The sequence below is a fragment of the Eulemur rufifrons genome, chromosome 9 (genome assembly GCF_041146395.1).
Source record: "Eulemur rufifrons isolate Redbay chromosome 9, OSU_ERuf_1, whole genome shotgun sequence".
In the NCBI taxonomy this organism is placed as follows: domain Eukaryota; kingdom Metazoa; phylum Chordata; class Mammalia; order Primates; family Lemuridae; genus Eulemur; species Eulemur rufifrons.
In genome coordinates this window covers 53,393,849-53,408,635 of record NC_090991.1, presented here as the reverse complement: position 1 = coordinate 53,408,635, position 14,787 = coordinate 53,393,849, and the positions used below count along the sequence as shown (strand labels likewise).

General features: G+C 43.9%; 1 protein-coding gene across 3 annotated transcripts in view; it reads left to right on the top strand.

Annotated features, from left to right (window-relative positions):
* CYTH1 (cytohesin 1) overlaps positions 1-14,787 on the top strand; it is an 89,516-nt gene that overhangs the window by 59,001 nt on the left and 15,728 nt on the right. For all 3 annotated transcript variants that reach the window (XM_069481757.1, XM_069481759.1, XM_069481756.1), the window contains exons 2-9: positions 6,018-6,100; positions 7,518-7,582; positions 10,808-10,874; positions 11,197-11,315; positions 11,680-11,760; positions 12,598-12,710; positions 13,275-13,423; positions 13,864-13,975. In XM_069481757.1, the coding sequence (XP_069337858.1) occupies positions 6,018-6,100; positions 7,518-7,582; positions 10,808-10,874; positions 11,197-11,315; positions 11,680-11,760; positions 12,598-12,710; positions 13,275-13,423; positions 13,864-13,975 (789 nt within the window). The remainder of the gene's footprint in view (positions 1-6,017; positions 6,101-7,517; positions 7,583-10,807; positions 10,875-11,196; positions 11,316-11,679; positions 11,761-12,597; positions 12,711-13,274; positions 13,424-13,863; positions 13,976-14,787) is intronic.

Genomic DNA, 14,787 nt, shown 5'->3' with positions numbered 1-14,787 from the left:
TTGTGAAAAGTGCTGTGATAAACATGTGAGTGCAGGTATCTGATTGATATACTGATTCTTTTGGATAAATACCCAGTTGTGAGATTACTGGATAAGAGTTCCCTTTTCTCTGCGTCCTCATCAGCATCTGTTATTTTTTGTCTTTTTATTAATCGACATTTTAACTGGGGTAAGATGATATCTCATTGTGGTTTTGATTTGCATTTCCCTGGTGACTAGTGATGTTGAGCATTTTTTGTATAGTTGTTGGCCATTTGTGTGTCTTCTTTTGAGAAGTGTCTATTCATGTCTTTTGCTCACTTTTTAATGGGATTATTTTTTCTTTTTACTGTTGATTTGAGTTCCTTGCATTTTCTGGATATTAGCCCCTTGTCAGATAAATAGTTTACAAATATCTCCCTCCATTCAATAGGTTGTCTCTTCACTCTGTTGATGGCTTCCTTTGCTGTGCAGAAGCTTTTTAAGTTTAATATAGTTATTTGTCTATTATTGTTTTTGTTGTCTATGCTTTTGAGGTCTTGGCCATAAAATCTTTGCCTAGATCAATGTCCTGAAGTGTTTTCCCTATGGTTCCTTCTAGTAGTTTTATAGTTTTGGGGTCTTATGTTTAAGTTTTTAATCCATCTTGAGTTAATTTTTGTATGTAATGAGAGATGGGGGTCCACTTTCATTCTTCTGCATATGGATATCTAATCTTCCCAGCTCCATTTATTGAAAAAGGTGTCCTTTCCCCAGTGTATGTTCTTGGTACCTTTGTTGAAAACCTATTGGCTGTAAATATGTGGCTTTATTTCTGGATTCTCTATTCTGTTCCATTGATCTATGTGTCTGTTTTATACCAATATCATGCTGTTTTGGTTACTATAGGCTTGTAATAATATATTTTGAGGTCAGGTAGTTTGATGCCTCTAGCTTTGTTCTTTTTGCTCAGGATTGCTTTGGCTATTCAGGTTCTTTTCTGGTTCTGTATGAGTTTTAGGATTGTTTTTTCTAATTCTGTGAAAAATGACATTGGCATTTTGATAGGGATCACATTGAATCTGTTGATTGCTTTGGGCAGTATTGTCATTTTAATGATATTAAGTCTTACAATCCATGAACATGGAATGTCTTTCCATTTGTTTGTGTCCACTTCAATTTCTACCATCAGTGTTTTGTAGTTTACCTTATAGAGATCTTTTACCTCCTTGGGTAAATTTATTCGTAGGTACCAAAGCAGCCACTATTAATTAACTTTTTCTGATTTTAGATCTTCTGTAAGACGCTGCCAAGTTCTTACATTGCTGGTTATTTTGTCAAAGATTGTCTCCTGCCTTCCTCCCGTGATGGGTGAGGATACAACTCACATCATTCTGCCTATCCATGTTTGATAGTTTATCCCAATTTTCACTTCCTATATTTGTACCATTGAAACTTCCACAAGCATGTCTACTGCTCGGATTTCTTGTTCCATCAGCCTTGCTTGTGCCTCTGGTCTCCAGCGTCGTAGGAGGAAGCTGTGGGGACCCTGCTTGTCTCTCAACTTTGCCCCCACATCCTTCACACTTGTGCCAGCTCTTCCTTCACCATTGATAACAGGTAGCTTTTCTTCTCTAGCCTGGGTAGTCTTTGGGGCTTTGTGTACAGGTTGATTCTAAAAGTTAACCACCAGTAAACAGCACCGTGACAAGAATGTAAATGCTGCTCACCCCAGAGCCAGCAGCCCACTTAGAGGGAGCTGTTCCTACATGGCCCGGATGATGCCACACGTGGCTTGTTTCATTCTTTCCATGGTTCCTTTTACTGTAGCTTTTCCTGTCTCCTGGTACTTTTTATCCTCTTGAGAGGAGAATGAACGATGCCCGCTCATATCCCAAATATTTCTCAGGAGCTTTCTCCTTCCCTCCCTGGTTTCTTATCGATTTCATTCTTTGTGGTGACATTCTTCTTGCAGCCGTTTGGCTTCCTGTTCTGACCCGGTCCGGTTTCCTTCTGTCTGTCCAGTTTCTGTGTTTGTTATCCTCAGACTCCGGAGTCAGTCTCGGTCTTCGTGTTCACATCTTCTTCCTCCTGAAGTAGCTGCTTCGGAAGGGGTGCACGGGAGACAAACTTCCTGGTCCTTGTGTGTCTGAAATGATTCTGTTTTACCCTCCTGCTTGATTGAGAATTCTAGGTTCAAGTCATTTTTGTTTAGAAGTTTGAAAGCTGCACCTCGCTGTCTTCAGTGCCCTGTGTTCTCATTCTGACACCAGCCAGAGTCTGCCTTCCGGGCGGTCTGATTAATCACCGCCCCACCCCCTCCTCCATGCATGCTTTAGGAATTTCCTTACTCCTTGAACTTCTGAATTTTTCCTATGAATATTTCTCTCCAGAACTTAAAAAAAAAAAAAGGTTTTATCAGACTGAATGAGTTGATGTTTTTGCTTCTGTTTTCAGTTTTGCTTATATTTTTCAAGTCTTTTCTTTTTGCCCTTGTTCTACAAGAATGCCTCAACTTTATCTTTTAATTCCTTATTGACTTTTTTATTTTGGAGGGAGGCATAAGGGGCAAAAATACGTTTAATTTGCGAGGATGTGTTCCTTTTCTGTAATTGTCCCTTTTCCAGAGTTTCTATTCTTTTAAAGTTTTCTTTTGCCCCCTCATTGTCTGTGGTCCTGGGTGGGTTTTTCTGTTCCCTCTCGTTCTTTCTCCCTCATGCTGGAGGTGTGGTCATCTCTGTAAGTGGAAGAATGAAGCAGAGGTGGCCCAGGGGGAGCTCTGTGTGTGGACTGGGCCGTGTGGACAGGGAGGCTGGGCTTTGGGGTGAGTGGGCACCCACTTTGCAGGAGGGTACTCTCAGATCTCCCAGTGTCAGAATACACGGGCTTCACCCTGGGCACCAGCTCCGCACTCACTGCCCACTCACCAGAAAATTGGTTCCGTTCTTTTGGTTTTGCCTGCGGGTATTTGTATTTTCAGAATCCTTAGTATGCTAGGCCCGTGCTGGGTACCACAAACACGAGAGTGTCGGAGGCAGGCAAGGTCCCTGCCCTCCTGGAGTTTACGCTCTGCAAGAAGGTATTAGCACTTAGCACTCTTCCTTTGCGTTCTCTGTCTGGGAGTTTGTTGAAGTCTCTTCCAATGGCCCTTCTCTGCATACTCTTTGATATTACAGGTTCATGGATTTTTTTATTCCTTTACTATTTTTAAAATAGTGGCTGGGAAGGTAGAGGACTGGCAGCACATTTTGAATTTATAGCACAGAAACTAGATTGTGACCTTCTGGAAAAATTGTCATCTGTGAATACTAACCTAGAATAATTGGGTGCTCAGATTCTGAAAAGAAAGCAACCACTGGGAGTTCCCAGTTCAGAATGATAGAAGTTGGTTTCTCAGGGTACACAGCAGTCTCGAGATAGGAGTTTTTTACATGGTGCCTGGTTTTCATCAGCCTGGTTATAAGGACCCCGGATTTGGTCCTGCTTCTGCATGGGCAGAGACTGCTGATCGGAGTTAGCCAGTTCTGTAGCTCCAAAATCAAACCCCGATTGTTGAGCCCCCTCATGGAGTAGCTGTTTTAAAAAATGAACTGTTGCCTCAATTTCAAAACCATGTTATATTAGAATGAATATTTGTCTTCTAGAACCTCAGGAAATTAGTTTCTTAAAGGGATCTTCTGGTCTTCATGGACTAGAAATTTTTCTGATCTGTGAAGCCCAGAAAAATTGTAATGGATTCCTTTAAGCACGTTTTTCTCTAAGTGGGGTATGTATTAGTAGAGTTCATGTTGTTTTTCAAAGTGGTTTTTGCCATAACTAGAGCTAACTTGTTATTTATCTTTCTCCTGAAGCAGGTAGGGTTTTTAAAATGTTTTCTTTATTTTTATTTTTGGGGAACTGCCTAGGCTGGGGAGAAACTAGGGGAGATGAGAATCCTTGTAATGCCAGCGGGTTGCTGAGCTGGACACAGGGATAGGCCGGAGAGCAGGTGTGCGGGTGATACTGTTTGTGGCTCCACCCTGCCACACATCCCTGGGGATCACCCCCAGTTCTCAGGGGTGCAGTCTGAGGCCCACTCTTATGAAGATGACCTGCGTCTGTTGGAATCTTCAGAGTGACTGTCTTTTCCAGCCTCTAAAGTAGAAGAGTGTTTTTCAAACTACAGGACTCAATGCATTAGGTAGTTTATGAAATCAGTTTAGTTGGACTACAGCCATTGCTAAGGAAACTAACAGGGAAATCACAGAAAATACCAGTGCATTTCACACGATGTATTATTCTTGATACTTTCGCATGTGAGGGAGATTGGGTTATGATATAAAATGCATTTCTTATTGTGGATTTTGGAGAAGTTTAAAAGATACTTTTCTAGAGAAGGATGGGAAAAGCTGGATAAAAAAGAAAAAAGCAGCTTTTCTAATGTAGCTAATGAACCCATTCTGTAGGCTTCACTGCGATCTGTTTCTAATCTCTTTTATTGTCGTGGTTTTTATGAAATATTTTGGGAAAAATAACTGCCCTTTGAATGTAGTAGATTAAGTTTTAATGCCACAAGCATTGAAGTGTGTGTATCCTAACTGGCTCTCAGGCAGAGATGTTATTCCAACTCTGTGCTGTCCAGTAGAAATATAATATTAATATAAGCCACAAATGCAATTTTATTTCCTAGTAGCCCCTGTGAAATCAATTAAAATGGTATGTTTTATTTATCAAGTTACTGTCGTATCAATGTATAATCAATATAAAATATTATTTGAGTGATATTTTACTTGCTGTAGTAAGTGTGGTGTGTATTTTATACGTACAGCACACATCAAACTGAGCAGTCACATTTCAGGTGCTCAATATCACAGGGGGCTTGTGACCACCATGTCATATTATACAATGCAGCTGTAATTCATTTAGGCACCTACTAGAAGGATAGGAGGACCTGTGTCCTGCCTTTCCCCTTGGGGTTGTGGCTGCCTTTTACTTTGCCACAGAGGGAACAGGAGCCAACCCTTTTGAGCTCCTGCTGAGCACCAGGCAGGGGTCCAGGCACTTTATTCACTCTATTTCCCTTTGTCCTCACAGCAGCCTTGTGCAGTGGGTGATGGTATGTCCACTTTATTAACGACAAAATTTGGCCCAAATAGGTTGAGTAACTTGTCCAAAGGGACCCAGTTTGGCATATGGTAGATCGAAGCTGGATTTGAACCTGGTTTGGCTGGTTCCAATGCTTGTCCTTCCCATTGGTCCACATGGCTCCCACAGTACGCATGGAAGGGTCATCCTGGAGGGCGTCTCTCCGAGCCCCTGTTTGCATAGGCAAGGGGGATCGAGTCATTGGAGGACTCCAGAAGTATTTCATGGTGCGAACTGGGATCCGGGATCAAGTAACTTTGTTCTGATGATAGGAACACATTTTAAAACATTACTCACACAATATAGAAGGATACAAAGCACAAAGGGAAAGTCCCGTAATCCCAGTCCCGTGAGTTAAGCACCGACTTAGGTTGGTGATATCCTTTTACGTGTTTTTTCTGTACATACAGTCTCTTTCCTCCAACCGCTCCCAGAAAAGGCACAAAACTATCCATGCTGCTTTGCAGCTTGCCACCCCCTCCCCACTTCAGGGTGTCAGGGCCATCTTTCCACGTTGTCCAGCCCAGTGAGGTGGTGATGTTCTTTTTCTGACCACTGGGAAGCTGAGGCCTCGAGCGATTGATTAGAAGTGGCCCAAGTCTTCCAGCTGGGAGAGATGAAGACAGGGAGGCAGTCAGCTGGTCATTCATGCTCTTTCACGCACAGCCATCCCAGTTTAGCCTCCAGCGATCTTTTCTCTCTGGTTTTTCCTTCCCAGGGTTCCTTTCTCAGAGCTTTTCTGTGTGATTTAAGGTCTTCCTTCTTTAGAAAACCTGTTGAGAGTTGGAGCCAGAGCTACTCCTGGCAGTTGGTCATTTCTGGAACTGGCTTCTAGCTTCTTTCTTGGTATCTTTCTCCTTTTGTGGTCTCTGGATTTTACTTTATTTTGGGTGAGCTAAAAGCTTTCTTAGTAACATTTCCCTCCATTTTTGTAGTTCCCAGTGACCTGACTGCCGAGGAGCGGCAAGAGCTGGAGAACATCCGACGACGCAAGCAGGAGCTGCTGGCCGACATTCAGGTGGGAGACGGCACGGTGGCTTTGCCGACGTAAAAACCACAGCGACAGTTCTATTTGTGTAAAAATGTGTGCTTTACAGAGTGTCTTCTCACGACACTTGTCACCTGCTCTCACTACAGCTCTGCACAGTGTGTAGTATTGATTGTCACCTTTGCTTTACAAGTGAGAAAATGGAATCTCAAAGGGGTTGGGTGGTTTGTAAAAGTTCAGCTGTCACTTCTCAGAGCTGGAGGGACTCCCAGGTCCCCTGTCTTCTGAGCAAAGTTGTCACTGCTGTGTTTGCCATGCTGGGTGGAGAGCGGGTGAGGGGAGATGATGAGAACACGGCTTTGGGTTAAGCTAGACACCCTGGTCCTGGCTGTGCCACTTATTAGCAAATGGTTTGAGATAAGAGAGTTTTGGTTCTTTGAACTTCAGTTTCTTCGTCTGTAAGATATGAACGAAAACTCCTGCTTCACAGGTGATTGTAAGGATTAAATGAATTATTGCTTATAAAAGATGTAGCATAATTTCTGGTCCCTAGATGTACGAGTCAGTGTTAGCAATTTTCTTCTTTTTCCAAGTTTCTCTCCATAACTGTCAAGCTTTGTAAGAAATGTCATAGGAGCCAATAATTGGATTATTTTAGCCCTGAGGCAGCAATTGGTATTCTTCTAGAATTTTTTATAAACCATTGGGGTGGGGTGAGAGAGGGAACCCAGTTACCCCAAAGTGGCACAATGTAGTGGGGAAAGACTTGACTTGCTCTGGTGTGAATTTGAGTGTATTTTCATAGTTTGCCCTGATTCTTTGGTTTCTGTTTCCTTGGTCGATGCTGAGAAAAGCTAAGTAGTTCTCAGCTCAGGTCCCCTTTGCTGTGAGAATTCGTCTGTTCTGACCGAGGACCTGCTGCAACGGGGAGGGTGATGTGGACGGGACGGGTGGTGTGGACGGACAGCCGCTTTGAGCAGACATTCCCTCTGCTGGCCACTTGGCGGCAGTGTTGGCCCGGCACAGCTGCTGCTGACTGCAGCCTGGGCTCCGCGTGGAAGAGTTTGTCCTGGGAGCCTCCATCACACTTGTGTTTAGGAAGCTGCGGATTTGTCCTGAAAGACTGTAATAAAGCAGCCATTTTCCAGTGGAACATGCGTTTTTTTACATAGCGTCTGTGCTTATAACTTTCCTAGACTATAAATTCTTTGAGGTCAGGAGCTACATCTTGTTCTACCTTTGTGTTTTCTAGAATGCTTAGTGTCTGGTAGGAGCTCAATAAATATTTGTTGAATAGATGAATTTCCCTAATTTACTTTCTTGGATTTTTTTTGTCTTATTTCGTTTTGCTTTTATTTTGTTTTTGGTTGGAGGGGGTTATGTGTGATTTCGTAAGCCTTAATTTGTATGTTCCTCTTCCAGTAACTCTGGACTGTCTGTTTTATAGAGGCTGAAGGATGAGATAGCAGAAGTAGCTAATGAAATTGAAAACCTGGGATCCACAGAAGAAAGGTGGGTCGCCCTCCTGTCGGGTGGTTTTTGTGGTTGTGGCTTCTCAAAGTGCAGAGGCTTTAATTGCGCTGACCAGGCACGTGCAAAGAGAAAGTAAGTTTTATGTCTTTCTGTTCCGGACGAGCACGTTCATACCCATACTTTCTGCCTTCCAGCCTTCGCTGCTGGAACTCCTGATCTATAGAAGCTTTTTACGTTGTTCCAAAGATTGAACTAGAGAACTTCAGGAGTCCCAGAAAGCTTTAAACTACTCTTAAATTTTTATGTGAATTACTCCCCTCTGTTGTGCACCATGTTTATATTGTAAAGTTTCTGATTTTCCTTTGTGTAAAGGAAAAGCTTGATGAATTCTTCTAATACAATTTCAAAAGGCTGGAATACGCAGTTATGTCTGGGTATAATTGGGGACTTATTTGTACCTCCCCTAATGCTTACGGGAAGAGAATGTAGAAATGAAATTATGGTGTAAAATGGCAAGGCCCATTTGAATTTTTTATTTTAATTACATGAAATGTTAGTGACCTTGAGAGTTTAGTTTTGAATGGGGTTCCCAGACCGTTTTCTAACTGCTTAATGCGATAAATGGTCTGTTTCCAGTTCACTCTATGTCTGTATTTTTCTAAGCCTAAGTCTCCCTGTCTGGCTTCATAAGACCGTTCGGTTTGTTATTTTAGACTCTTGTGGGCAGTGCTGTTGGGGTTAGTGAAGCTGGGTGTCCACAGAAGGCAGCCGGGGCGTCACTGCCAGGCTCTATATTGTCCGTTCGGTGTTTTGGATTACAGCTTTCTAACTTTCCATTTAAACAATCATAGTTTAAAAGAAATGGATGAAGTGCAGTTCATCAAAATTTAAAAATTCCTGCTCTTATAAAAGATAACTGTTAAAAGAGTGAATAGGCAGGCCACAGACTGGGAGAAAATATTAGTGATACATATTATGTATGCACACAGCTGTCCTCAGCTAGTGAGTTTATGGAGGCTGGTAGCTCCCCTCAGCTGCGTCTGGAGCTGGGAGTCAGGGAGTGGTAATAAGGTTATCATCATTTTTTTAATGTGGAACTCAAAATGGTTTTCCAGTATTGAAAGCCCCAAAAAGGGAGTTCCTCTGCAGATCCCTGAGACTCCACATGGATAATTCTCAGATTCACGTGGATTTGTTCCTCAGACAGGTGTCACATTTGTTCCAGCTTTTCCACAGGAGAAGAATTCATGTTTTTAATCAAAGACCTGATGCCAACATTTTGTAAAATGACACTAAATATTCTTTAATCAAATACAAGTAATAGTTCACATACTGAAACATTTAAAACTTTCTGAAGTTTATACACGTTGGTTAACTAAGGTGGTATGAGAGCAGTAACATGGCTGTTTCGCTTTGGGGACCCTGCCAGGGGGACAGCCCTGTCTGGGGACTGAGGAAAGCCCCCGAAGAAGTGCCCGCCTCGGACCTAGAACCACAGGGTCTCCATGAGGGGAGGCGGAGAAGCGGGTGGGCTGGCTGATGAAATTAGGGGACAGCTCTGGCGAGGCAGTCACACGGCAGAAACTGATTGGCAGAGGTCTGGGAGTGTACTTTCTGGTGGCCACAGGAAAGCTTTACTTAGAGATTAAACTGAGGATTCTTAGCGGTTTCACACTTTGCTTCTGTAGGTGCCTCTGAAGTTGCCACATCCGTCTTACTGGAAGTCAGGAACAGGCTTTCCTTGTGGTATTTGTTTGGAAATACTGATCAAAGTAATCTTTCTGGATTTAGGAAGAAAGGTCAGACAACCATTCAAATTAAATAGGAATTTCTACATATCTAGTCATAACCCTTCATTTTAGCTGAAATTAAACTGTGTGTTCCCTCTGTGACTTTGTATTTTAAGGCAGCTGTTCACAGGGGATCCCTGATTATCTCACACCCTGAAGTTCTGATACCTCAAAACACTTAGGAACATTCCCGCCCCCCACTGTGGATTTAGCCAGAGAAGACATTTGTTCCCCAAGGCAATAACATTTTATAATTCCATTCTGAACAACTGTTTTGCTGTCTGAAATTATAAAATTACTATTGCCATTGATTGCAGTCTTTCCCAAATTTGGGTGCACGGCAGATTGCCATGGGAAGTTTTAAAACTTCAGATTCCTAGGCTCTGCCCCTTGAAGTTCTGAATGAGTTAGCTGGTCCTTTGCTACTCAGAGTCAACACGTGGGATCATGTGAAACGTGCAGAAACACAGGCCCTTTGCAGACGCAGAGTCAGAATCTGCTTCAACGAGGCCCCAGCTGACACGCACACACATACGAGAACTGAGATTCTTCGTGTCGGGCGTGCTTCCGAGGCTGCCGGTGTGTGCGCCACACTTTGAGAAGCACGGTCTGTGAATCTGCGTTTTTCATTCTGATGCACAGTCGGGAAAACTGCTGGTCATTTGACAGTTTCTTAAAAAAGTTAAGTATGTATTTACCATATGATCTAGCCGTGTCCACCCCTCGGTATCTCCCCAAGAGAAACAAAAACATATGTCCACACAAAGACGTGTACACAGATGCTGACAGCAACCTTATCCATAGAAGCTCCAAACTGCAAACAGCCGAAATGTCCCTCACGTGGCGAGTGGATAAGCAGATGCGGCGTGTGTGTGCTGTGGAGTTGTGTTCAGCAGTGAGAGGGAGTGCAGTGCTGGCCAGAGGAGCCATGAAACATTGTACTAAGCGAAAGAAGCCTGATATGAAAGTCCAGATACTTTATGATTCTGTTTATATGAAATGTCAGAATAGGCAGATCCGTGGAGATAGAAAATAGATGAGTAGTTGCCTGGGGGTGGAGTTAGGAGTGAGAATTAACTGTAAATGGGTGTGAGGAATTTTATTGGGGTGATGAAAATGTTCAGAAACTGGATTATGGTGATGGTTGCACAATTCAATAAGATTGCTAAAATTATTCGCATGTATACTTAAAATAGGTATACTATTTGACAAGTAAATTATACCATGATAAAGCTTTTTTAAAAAATCATGTTTAAAAAGAAAACCACTGATCTGGGGTAGAAGGCGTACAAATGAGCGTGGAGCCAAGTCGGGGTTTCAGCTGACCTTTCATAGTTAGACCAACCTGTTGCTTTCCTGGATAAATCTTTCAAAAATACCTGTAAATTAGTGGATGTGTGTGGGGATTATATTAGTCTTTCAAAACTTTCCAGTTGCCTAAAGTACTAAAATGGCTGTGTTGGTTGTTTTACAGGAAAAACATGCAGAGGAACAAACAGGTAGCCATGGGCAGGAAAAAATTTAACATGGACCCTAAGAAGGTAAGTAAGAGGGAAGTGGCCACAGCCCGGAGTCTTTAGGATGGGTTTTCTGCAGTGCTCAGGTAGAACCCAAAGGTGTTTTCACAAGTGTTACAGTTCGCACTGCACTGTGTGCAGCAAATGCCATGCAGTAGACCCTGGCTTGTCTGGAGTTGCAAGCCCTGGCTCCTCAACTGTGACCCCTGACCCTTTGTGTCAGTGGGCAGGTATTTATGAGATGCTCGGTGTCCAGTGCTCCCACACCCGCTCCTTCCTCTGCCTTTTCCCCTTCTCTCTGGCTGTCTAGGCCTAGCACCATCGGCGTATTTCTTGTCCTTTCTAGGGGATCCAGTTCTTAATAGAGAATGATCTGCTGAAGAACACGTGTGAAGACATCGCCCAGTTCTTGTACAAAGGCGAAGGGCTCAACAAGACAGCCATCGGGGACTACCTCGGGGAGAGGTGAGGCCTGCTAGAGGGGCTGGTCGTGGATGACGAGCAGAAACCAGCTCCCAGTGCTCCCGGTTCCTGGACGGGCTTTTGTTCTGAGGCAGCAGTAACCACGCTGGCATTGAGGGGAGCTGTCCTGGGGAATGGTGGTGGGTCTGTCTGGGGGGTGTGGGGACACCTTGCGTGGTTAGCCAGTAAACAGAGCTGGCCAGGCTTCTTGCTGACTCTGTGGGGGGTGGGGGGTGGCTGTCTGGGTGGCCACATGACACCGGGACGCAGCATGGGAGACACTGCCCAGCCAGGGATGGGGATGGGTCTTGGATTCTCAGTCGGTGTCTGACTCCTGCTTTCTCCATCTTTTGTCTTTTCTTGGTAGAGATGAGTTTAACATCCAGGTTCTTCATGCGTTTGTGGAGTTGCACGAGTTCACCGACCTTAACCTTGTCCAGGCGCTACGGTGAGTGTTCGCGAGGCGAGCACCCGGGAAGGGGTAGGCACAGGCCTTTGTTGTGCATGTCTCTTGGGTGGCGTTTTATTGAAATCATACCTTTGGGGACTATTTTGAATATCTTGACGTATTTTGAAGGAAAGCAATCTATTGGCCTATGATAGATATGTCTTGAAAACAGATTACGTCAAAAACTCTTCGTTGGGTCTTATATTTGAAACTTCGGAAATTGATAAATACTTAAACTTTTCCAGTCTTTAAGTTAGAAAATCCTTTAATTTCTTGCCCTAGAATAAGTAGTAGTGAGTTTCATTTTAGAATGAAAAAAGTAAACTTTTTTACTGTTACCTTGTGCTTCTTGAGAAATTGTCCTTCTGTGTTTTCACTGCTGTAGGTGTAAATAGTATCTTTTGTGCTGCCATTTAGATGGATGAAATAATGCAGAATTAAACCCGTCGGCCATGAGTCTCCCTCTGACTTACGGGGATCAACTGTGAATGCTTTGATAAGGCATTCTTGTCTTTTCCTGCCACCCCATCTTGTTATCTGGAAGTGGAGTTTGTTTAAGATGAGCATTATCTATATTTTAGTCCTGTGTAGTATTCTGAGAACCATTCTTTTGAATTGGAAAAGCTTAATTTTTCAGTTTTTCCTAAGTACTTCACTTTTGATTAAGATAACAGTGACGTGGAGTGGCAAGTTTGCATCTGGTCAGAGTTCCAGAAGGCTGCAGTCTGGCAGTTCTCCCTTTACTCGTTCCTGTTAAAAGTCACTGGGAGTTTCACGATCCACAGAGAGACACATTGTTTCCCCAAGTCCTGGAACTCACCCTGTCTCACCACTCAGGCAGTTCCTGTGGAGCTTCCGGCTACCGGGGGAGGCGCAGAAGATCGACCGGATGATGGAGGCATTCGCCCAGCGCTACTGTCAGTGCAATAACGGAGTCTTCCAGTCCACGGGTACGTGGGAGCACCCGCCCTGGCGTGTGATGGGCATTTACACTGAATTCTTTTCTTGGCACTGGACAATTACTAAAAGGGCTGAAGATCCTGGATTCATGCCTAGGAACATGAATTTAATGGTATTTTTAATAGTAAAAAGTTGAAAATAATCCAAAAGTGCAACACTAAGGCCCTTGGAATATAAGTCACGGTACCTCTGAACTGTGAAATACACAACTATTAAAAATCGTGTTTTCATAAAGAATTTTTATTGACATGGGTAATTTGTATTTTCTTTTTTATACATTGTGTCATTTTTGAGATCTACGGTGTACGCATCCTCCTTTTTCAATCTGAAAAATAAGCATCTTTAAGTCTTGAATACTTGATGTACGTTTTGTGCCTTGCTCCTTTCTGATAGGAGCGTGCCCTGGGGTACCCACCTGTGTGGACTTGTCCCCTTCTTTTGAGAGCGTGGCTTCTTATTCCTGATTTCATCTGGCATTTCCTGTTCTTCTGGGTGGGATGTTTCTGATCTTCTGAACATACAAGGGCTCTCCTTTGCTTTTCTCTCGTCTCCAGACACTTGTTACGTCCTCTCCTTTGCCATCATCATGTTGAACACCAGCCTGCACAACCCCAATGTCAAAGATAAGCCCACCGTGGAGAGGTTCATCGCCATGAATCGAGGCATCAACGATGGGGGAGACCTGCCCGAGGAGCTGCTCCGGGTGAGCTCGGCCTTCGCTGGAGTCAAGAAAGTTCACTGGAACAGCGTCTTCTTTTGTAGGAGAGGAGAAAGACATAGGATTTATCAAATGTCTCCTCTTTTAATTCCTTTAATTATGTGAATTTCATTAAGAAATTGGTAGTGAGGCCTAGCTAAGGAGTTAGGAAGGGGACAGTGGTTTGTAAATCTGAAACTAAAGGCCTGAATAGAAGTCAAGCCGCTTTCTTTTCTTTCCTAATTATCCAATGGGCATCTTATTTATTTTGTCACTGAGAGCCGCCTGAAAGCAGAAACGGTCACGTTCTTCTAGCCTCAGTGCCCAGTAGGGTGCGTGGCTTACTGTGGGCACATAATGAATGTTTGTGGAATGAATGAAGAGGAAGGGGAGGAAGAAAAGATATTTCCAGAATCAGAGACATGCAGTTTCCTCTTTTATCCCAGAATCTGTATGAGAGCATAAAAAACGAACCCTTTAAAATCCCAGAAGATGATGGGAATGACCTCACGCACACTTTCTTCAACCCCGACCGAGAAGGCTGGCTGTTGAAACTCGGTAAGTGCTGTCTCTGGGTGAGGGCTCTTAAAGCCAGGGACGCGGGAAGAAAGGCACACACGTGCAGTGTGAGAAGAGGGTGGCTTTCGGGGCCCTCTGGAGAGACTTTGGTAGCAGTTCTATTCTAACAAAGGTCCACCTCCAGAAAGGAAGTGACTTGCACAGTCAGCACGCCCACGGGACTCGGAGACTATGGGGGGCAGACTTCAGTCCGCCACAAACAGTGCCCACGTGTTTGTGCTCCACGTTTCCAGTCTTGAGTCGACTGGCCCGGTTTTGTTTCAAGGTGGTTCCCTGGGGACCTGGTCCGTTCCCTTCCCTGTCCCCTGACCCACAGGGAGGGTAGCCAGCCTTGTCCATCTTTCTACTTGCGTCACCCAGACGTGTATCTGGCGCTCCCGCCCCACCCCAGCGCATCATCACCGCCTTCTGCATCTGGCTCCCCACAGGCAGTTGCATGGCAAACCTAGAGCCGCCGGCTGCAGCGCAATCCACAGCACTCTTACTCATTCTCGGGCAGTGGTTTTTTTTTCCCCCCGCTCCTTCCCAATCCGAATCAGCCACATTAATGATTTTGTTCATTCAGAAAAGTTGAAAGTGTATTCCTCTTTCCTCTGCTAAAAGTGAGCTTGTGTTGCTGAGATTTGCGGTCATGCCTCACCATGAAGGTGACAAAGTAAACAAAGGAAAAAAATTAGTAGGGTTTCTATACACATTCCTGCCCACATATGATGATTTTAGTAATTGTTTCAGAACATAGAGCTCTAGGCCTTCTGGACATGATGTCCGTTTTTGGCCACTAAGAGAGTACT